The sequence below is a fragment of the Hippocampus zosterae genome, chromosome 4 (assembly GCF_025434085.1).
Source record: "Hippocampus zosterae strain Florida chromosome 4, ASM2543408v3, whole genome shotgun sequence".
Taxonomy (NCBI): Eukaryota; Metazoa; Chordata; class Actinopteri; order Syngnathiformes; family Syngnathidae; genus Hippocampus; species Hippocampus zosterae.
The window spans coordinates 4709323-4718096 of record NC_067454.1 but is presented as its reverse complement, the minus strand read 5'-3'; the positions used below and the strand labels follow the sequence as shown (position 1 = coordinate 4718096).

The 8774-nt window shown below is 43.5% G+C and overlaps 1 protein-coding gene across 3 annotated transcripts in view; it reads left to right on the top strand.

Annotated features, from left to right (window-relative positions):
• The window catches only part of mctp2b (multiple C2 domains, transmembrane 2b), a 31392-nt gene that overhangs the window by 5952 nt on the left and 16666 nt on the right, over positions 1-8774 (top strand). For 2 of the 3 annotated variants that reach the window (XM_052062459.1, XM_052062457.1), the window contains exons 1-3: positions 532-670; positions 4836-5394; positions 7478-7589. In XM_052062459.1, coding sequence (XP_051918419.1) covers positions 4882-5394; positions 7478-7589 — 625 coding nt within the window. In that variant the 5' untranslated portion in view covers positions 532-670; positions 4836-4881. Of the gene's footprint in view, positions 1-531; positions 671-4835; positions 5395-7477; positions 7590-8774 lie in introns of those variants that run through there. The other variant, XM_052062458.1, reaches the window with a different exon arrangement.

The following is an 8774-nucleotide window of genomic DNA, read 5'->3' as shown; positions in this document are numbered from 1 at the left end:
AAAGTTTTTCTTTGCCTCCCTCAACACACAACAAATATTGGCGGGAGGGGTGTTATTATCGCCGTTACTGTCCAAAGTAACAACAAATAAAACGTATTTTAGGTTAATTCAAAAGAAACGTGAATCACACTTCTCGCCAACATTGTGGGTTTCCCGTGGTGACAGTCGGAAACGAAGCACATCCTGCACAACCTTTCCATAGCGTGCAAGCAACTCAACTTTCCAATTGTGTTTTTTTTTTTGCTTTATCGAATCTTATTGTGCCAGTATTTTTATGTGTGCTTCGATTCAATCAAAAGTCACTCAATACACAAGTGAGCAAAAGCGGAACGACAACGTTTTGTGAATTTTTAAATTAACTCAAAGTTCCGATGCGTTGAAGTACACGCTCTTGGTGGACACATAATAGTAATTAAACATGTTTAAATGATCACCGAGACACCGTCGTTATCCGATCCATTGAAGAAAACGTCTTCTTTTGAAGCTTTTATTTTGATATTTCACGGAAGCACTTTTCTGCCCGCTGTTGTTGGCTGTCTAATGGTGGAGTCGGAAAACGGGAGGGGAAGCAGTTTTGAGGCTCCAAGTCACCGCGATGTGTCGCAGTCGCACAGGGAGCATAAGAATACACACTTCGTGGGGGAGACGTTCCTCTGCCCTCGCCTCGAAGGTAAATAAACGTCAATATATGTCTCTTTTGTACTTTGGTGTCCGTGAGGGTAGGCAGAAGGGCAGGTGAGCTTCTTCACCTGAGCTTCAAACTGATGTCCGACGCGAGGAAAAGTTTTTGAGAAAGCGAGATTACGCTTCCGGGTCCGATTTTCACATCGAAATCGCGTCAAAGCCAACAAATACTTACTTTTCACATTTCCAACTATCCATTCATTTGGATGCGATTGTCAGAGCACAGACCAGACAATGAATTCATCGATTCGCCAGGAACCTACTGAAACTCACCCGGAGAGACAATTTAGATTGTTTAACCAACTGAAGCTGACTTTTGCAGAGAAGAGCCGGGTACACCCTTGAACGCTTACCAGTCAATTACAGAGCACACTTAAACAAGTCAAGAACTCACGCTCACATTATTCCAGTGAAACACTTCGGGGGAAAGAAATCCAAGATCCGTCACCCCATTCAGTGACCAGACTTTTGGATTTCAGCGACAGACTCTGTACGCTTTGCATTATTAGACGCTGTTAAATATAACCTAAGAAAAATAGTCAAGTGAGATTTTAAAACACAATGTATATTCCGGATTGAAACGTTTGCTTTTGTGAAAGCCCACATTTGATTGGTTGTTGCACATGCGGTTTGGGGAGCGCCGTTCACTGGAGATTCAAATATTGAATTAGTGTACCACAAAAACTAATAGCCACTGGTTAGTCACTCATGAAAACTGGTTGACAGTTAGGCTCTGTCGCTCGGTGTGTTGCGGCCTTTACTCATACCCCTCTCACTAAGCCCAAATTCCTGTCCAGAACTCTGAACCCTTCACACAAGCCTTGTACTTACCATAACCCTAACTCAAACTATCCAACATATTAATCCCGAATCTAATCCTTAATCCTTCCCATGGCTTTTCTCAATCTTTAAAACAATATAATTGAGGAAACAAAATATCATCAATGAGAACGACTTGGTGTGTTTACAAGTTTCCCACCTACCATGTAACGTGTAGCGTGTATGTGAGTCTCCCATCACTTAGCATGCTTTAAGATGCTTATTCACACTTCACACGAAGTTTGCTGTCAAACTAAACACAAAACTTAAAGAATGAATACCCAGAACGTTGCATATTTAAATACATGCTTCATTTTTTTCATCGCTGTTGCTAATGCAAAAGGTAATGTAAAATCCCATTGACATGCTAACGGGGAATTAGCATTGACATTAGTAGTGTTATTTTCAATATCAAACATACGGTTTGATATTGAAAACACATACAATACACGGTGAAAATTCATATAAACAGGTAAAATAATATTCAAAGGCACAAATCTTACCAATATATATATTTTTAATTCGTGCTTTCGATATCAATCAAAATACTCATTCTTTTTTTTTTTGCCATAGTGGTTCAGCCCGCAATCAACTACATGTAGGATCTTCCGACATTACTGAGAAAGAAATTCAGATTTTTTTTGTTCGGATCTTAGTTGATCACAATAAAATCATGTTCCGGTCGCAGTCACTTCGACACTATGACGGCCTATTTCTTGATGCATACTTTAGTCTGAGCAGGACGAGGAAAGAATTCCCTTTCGTGTTCTGACACGACTCGCTAGTTGTTTAGCTCGCACACTCACTGACTGACAAGCAATGAAAAAGAAGCAGAGGCGATATGATCTGGTGAAAATCACTTCTCCCTATACACAGTTTGTGTGATGACACTTCTATTTTGTGTGCTAATGACTGATTTATGTAAGGAAGAGGAAGTCACATGGTCATCGTCAAGAGAACGAGAGAGAGTGTGTGAGCGTGTGTGTGTATGTTTGCGTGAGCGCGAGTGATGCAATCGTATCAAAGTAATTCTTGGTTGACTTCCAAGTTACTCTCATTTCTTAACAATGACTGTTTTCCCTCAAAGGAACTAACATTGTGAGTTACTGTTATAATATATTGTTTACTGTACAAACCAACTTTTAAGTAGGATTTGATCAAGTAGGGCAGGGAAATATGGTCTCAAACAGTTTTTTTTGTTTTGTTTTTTTCTTGCCCTTAGCACCCCCCCAGCATGAATGCAACAAATTCCACAGAAATAATAGAAACACGGGGCGGCCCGTTAGTCCAGTGGTTAGCGCGTCGGCTTCACAGTGCAGAGGTACCGGGTTCGATTCCAGCTCCGGCCTCCCTGTGTGGAGTTTGCATGTTCTCCCCGGGCCTGCGTGGGTTTTCTCCGGGTGCTCCGGTTTCCTCCCACATTCCAAAAATATGCACAGCAGGCTGATTGAACACTCTAAATTGTCCCTAGGTGTGAGTGCGGGCGTGCATGGTTGTTCGTCTCTGTGTGCCCTGCGATTGGCTGGCAACCGATTCAGGGTGTCCCCCGCCTACTGCCCGGAGTGGGATAGGCTCCAGCACCCCCCGCGACCCTAGTGAGGATCAAGCGGCTCAGAAAGATGAATGAATGGATGAATAATAGAAACACATATTACATAAAAGTGATCCTTGATAGATAAACGTTTTTACATGTTTAACATAATGCAATGACTATTTTCAAAGAGACTAACAATGGCAATGTGTAGCTAACATTGACTTCATTAATATTAATTGCTGTTTTTTTTCTAATTTATTTTTAATAGTCATCATATGGGTCATAGAAGTGGCTATATACCGTGACCAAATTGCAACACTGACCGTTCTTGTATTTTAGCACTTCTGTTTGCAGACATGTTGGTAATGCAAGCAGCGCGAGATATTAAAAAAAAAAAAATCACCCTTGCAAATTAACATCACATTCGTCCTCCAGCTGTGTGTTTTTTTTTTCTTTCTTTCCCATCACTGTCAAGGTCATCGATGGGGAGTTGCAACAACATTTGGCTGGCCATGAACATTTGGTACTTGGACAGTAATTGATGTTGTGACCATGAAACACCCACTAGTTACCGTGTCTCCCCCTCGCCCTCCCAGTCATCACTTTTATTGCACCATGAGAGGGAATACTGTACATTCATCCATAATCTGAACCGCTTGAAATTTATGAGGGACACGGGCCTACTGGAGTTCACCCCAGGAGTCTTCGTGTGGGAGGCGGGGTGACCCCCCCCCCCCCCAAAAAAAAGGCTCAAAACGCAATGTCTGTAAAGGCACAGGAAGCATTCCGTTTTGAACTGTTGCTCAATTCCTGTGTGTGTTCCAATGCTCTCTCTCTCTCTCTCTCTCTCTCTCAGGACTGGCCTGCCGAGTGATTTTTTTTTTTCACTAAAACCGTGTGGTTTTGCTGTGCTCCTAATCCCCATATTTGGGTCGGGCTGCGTAACTGTGATGCAAACGCTTTGCTTTGCTCTCCAGACGGCATACGGTGCACAGGTTTTGTCGCGACTCGCTGTAGGGAGGCAAAGTACGCTTGGCAGACGTACGGCCAACCCAGCATTGACATTGTCAAAATTTAAAGATGGCATAATTAAAAGGTAGATATTCATCTTTCAATGATCCTAAATTATATTGATCATACAGAAAAAATATTGTCTGATTTATTTTGGTTAGTTGAATGAGGTAAAAATGTTGGTAAAATGTGTATGAAAAAGTACATTGTTATTTTTCCAAAAAAATATCAATGAATCTCATAAAATAATTGGTAGATTGATACATTATAAATAATTGAATCATTATTAGACATCAGAAGGACCTGGCATTTTTTTAAAATCAGTTGTATCGCATAGTTGTTTGATTAGCAGTGAATAATAACAGATGCATATGATGCATTTCACTTTTCCCACCTGTGTGCTTGAGACTCGCGTCCTGAGTCATGTTACCCTGGTAGTCTCTTGTGTTTTGTAAACACTCTCCTTTTGTTATGGTTTTTCCTTCTTATTCTTTTTTGGCATCCATCCATCGCAATTTAGCGTCGCATTCAAGGACCGGAAAGGTGAGTTGAAGCATTCGTAAAACTACAGAAGATCACAATTGTCAACAAGCAACTCTTGGCTCATTGCATCTTTAATATGCTGTCGTACATGTGGACAAAACAATGACAACAAACAACGATTAACAATAGTTCTTCTCGTATGACAATTAAAAATGTTAAAAAGTGTACTTGTTTTAAGTTAACTGGAAATCAGTGAGACTAAAATGACATGGAATGTCATTGTTTGTTTTTCTTTGTATTGTAGATGTCGCTGAGCACGCACTAAAAAAAAAAAAAGTAAATAAATCCGGATGGCGAAGAATCCCAGCATGCTGCAGAACTTGCGACGGAAGCTGCGGCGGGACAAGACGGATGTGGGGAAAAAAGGCTCCCCCGCCTCCCGTCTGGACGTCATCGACCACCGCCTCAGCTCCTCGGTGCCCGACATCAGGGACTTGAAGCGGGATGTGTACCACACCGTTTCTTCCTCGCCTTACCTCCGCAAGAGTCCCGCGCCCTACCACAGCAGCCCTACCACGCCACTGGCCCATCCTGGTGGCTTAAGGATGGGAGGGGGAGGAGGAGAAGGTGTCTCCACGGGGAGCGAGCACACACTGAGCGTGCCTGCAGATTGCACGGACTGGGCGTCCTCTCAGGAGTCGTTCAACAGCATGCACATGGACGACGGATCCTCAGTCTGGCGACGGGTGTCGCCCCAAGGCGGCGGCGGCGGCGGTGGCGGTGGTGGAATGGAGGCCGAGGAGCTGGCCTTGCCTGAAATGATGACCGTATACAGCCCAGACGGTGCGGACGACAACTTGCAGGTAAATTTCTGCAGTAAAACTGAGTCTTGCAAAGTCTAAATGAAGTCTAAATGGAAATGAAACAGTAATCCCATGCATGTTCCCGGTTAACTGTACACAGCTTCGCCTATGTTTTTTTTTTTTCCTGTGGACCCTTTCCCCAGTTACCCAGAAAAAAACTCAGCTGTTATATAAATATATATATAAACATATAGTACATGACTAAAGCGCAGACACCTGAAAGATCGACCGTATTTTCTGCACAGAAGGCGCGTCGGAGTATAAGGCGCACCTTCAATGAATACCGTATTTTCACGACTATTCGATGCACCGTACGGTTGGGCGCAGTCTCATTAATGGGTGACATTTCTGTATTTTACACATAGACAGACCGCACTGTACCAATGGGCGCAGTTTTACAGTGGTAAAACATACGCCAGCACAAACATACGGCATGCACGCGCGCACGCTAACACGTTAGCTTGAAGCATACGGTAGCATGCCAAGACATACAGATACAAGCTAAAAACACGTTTTTAAAAAGGCAACGAAAGCAGAACTGACTTCGGGTGTATTTTATTTAGCCATCGTACAATGTTCTCACGTTTTTCGATCAATCATCACCCAGAAATCCATCAAAGTCCTCATCCTCTGTATCAGAAGCAGAGGACTGCACATCACAGTTGTCAGTGAACGCATCACATGCTAGTGTGAGTTGCTACGCATTGCCGAGCGGAAAGGAGCAGCAACTGCAAAGTCAACATTTCTCTCTCTCTCTCTCTCTCTCTCTCTCTCTCTCTCTCTCCCTCTCCATATATGTATATATACAAGCCCACCCTTCCCTGATTGGCCGACTTCTTTCCCGCATGCCTGGCCACAGTCACTTCCGCCTTTTCTCTATATAAACAGCGCGTCGGCTGTCAGTCAGATTTTGGAACTCAGCGCATATAAAGGACGCTCCGCACCATAAGGCGTCCTGTCCATTTTGGAGAAAATTTAAGACTTTTAATGGCGCCTTATAGTCGTGAAAATACGGTAGCCTATTTTAAAGCCGTTTTCATACATGGGGTGCACCGCATTATAAGGCAAATCAAACAGAAGCCACAGTAGTGGCTGCGGTTGCGCTCTGCATCCACTAGCTATGTTAAAGATAATACGATGCAACACAGCTTTATTTAAATAGGGCTTTCACAACCGTGTTTTTTTTTTTTTTTTTTTTTTATCGCGGGCCCACGAAAATGAGGTAAAAAGAGTCACATGACGGGTGGTGTTTGCTCCGGATGCATCCTGGAACGCAAGACTTTCTTTCAACACCACAACCGAGTCTGGAATTTGATTCTGCCGCTTCCAAAGCACGTTTGAATTCCACCGTAACAACCGTCCCACGCACGGCGGCTGTGAAATATCTCATCCGGCAACTTTCATTGTGAACAATGAACACACCTTCGCAGGTGTGTGTTTTTGTGGGTGTTACGAGGCTGCGGGTTCACTCGTGAACTCTGCGTCACTTTTAAGTCGGCTTTAGGAAACACTCGCAAGCATGTTGTCGGTCGCAGTCAACAAATGTGTCCGAAGAGGGTTTTGTTGGATTTTTTTTTTTGTGTGTGTGAGGTACCGACATTTTGAGAGCGCGATTGTGGGATGGGTAGGCTGAAAACACCCGTCAGAGCCAACGATTTCCTGTCTAGGCGGGCTGGAGTGCAAACCGAGGGCTCGCATTTTCGTGGCCCGTTGTTTTTTTTTTTCACTCGGTGGACTTCGCAGGTGTGCATCATGTCACGTGGATTCCGGCGAGGTCATACGTCCTGAAATCCAGACTCGTGATGTCACCCCCTGCAGTGTTTACAAATCAAACTGAGGTCCTTTCACACTTGCCGCCACTGCACGGCATCCGAATGATACGGAAGCTTGTCGTTGAGCAAATGGATTTGGCGGGCGGGGGGACAAAAGCCAAGGCGTTGTCCACGAAGTATCTGGTGTCACCGCCGCTGCGCAGTTGCTGCCGTGGACATTGAAGAGCGGCTTGCTGCTCGGCGTTTTTGCGCTCACTTGGAATTGAGGTCCCATTCAAACACTTTGCGTGTGTGTGTGTGTGTGTCACCAGGGTGACATGGAGTCTTCCAGTGTCTTTGAGGGCGGCAGAGAGTCTCTGAACTCCTTCCTGCTCACCATCAACCTGAAGGAGGGGCACAACCTGGTCATCAGGGACCGCTGCGGTAAGAAGACCAAAAAAAAAAAAATGCTTCTTCAATTTTGCGCATGGGTCATTGGGATTTTTTTTTTTTTTTGTGTGTGTGTGCATCCCTTTACGGGTAGCCATGTCTGGCCCGCGTAGGCTGAATCTGAACCAAATCACAGATTTCCTGCTCCTGATCAATATTCAGTGATGATTTGTCAATGAGCTGTCAAGCAAACATTGCATTTGGTGAAGGCGGGACTAATCGACCGGCCAGGGGGTCGGTGTCACCCGTCAATTGGGTTCCAGATCTCCTTTTCTTTTACTTCATTATTATAATCATATTTAATGCTTTGCTTTCAATATTTATTCTGCCGTCTGCAGGTTGGCATTGTAAAATAGAAACTCTTCTCAATTCCTTTATGCGATTTTAAAAACACAAAAATAAAACAAATTAAAATTAGCTTCCAAGTCCAGCGGTGGGTCTGCATCTATAAACATCATTTCAGCAAGTGACATTTTATGTTTTAAAAGTGGTCCAGTTGCAGCCTGCATCCGCTTGTGAGCCAGGTTGTCATCGGCAATGAGAAACGCTTCTCAAGTGACGTACGTACAGGGCGAAATAAAAGTTGGATGTTATTATTGCCATTTTATGCCGTAATGTTTCATTTTTTTGGGAGGATTAAATGCAGGTTCGAGCGTATATAGTTTTTCACTACATGTCATATGCGGATTGAAGTGATGTTACGCGATATGAGCGCATTCACTTTGGATTTGCAATGTTGATGCGGTAAATGTGACTCAAGGTGAAGCTCTCTGCCATGTTCATTGCGTTAAAGAAGCTCATAGAAGACAAATGGACTATTTGAAAAAAAAAATAATAATAATAATAATAATCATTGATTGATCCAAGCTCGCATTATCTGCATTCTGGCCGCTCCTTATCACGAATCCTTTTGCTTTCTTTCACCACAACTCTGCTCTCGTATCTCTTATCGCGTTTGACTTCCGCTTATTTGAGTCACAATAGACACTTGCTGATCCAGTCATCTCATAATAAAGGTGCTAAGATTGCTGTACTTAAAGCGCTTGTTTGATGTGGATTGAAACTGTCCGCCCAAAAAAAAAAAAAAAGTCCGTGACTCAACAATGGCTTGAATGAAGGGAGTTGCCGTCAGGCAAATCGCTTGAAAGTGAAGCTTTCCGCTTGGGTAAATAGTCGTCC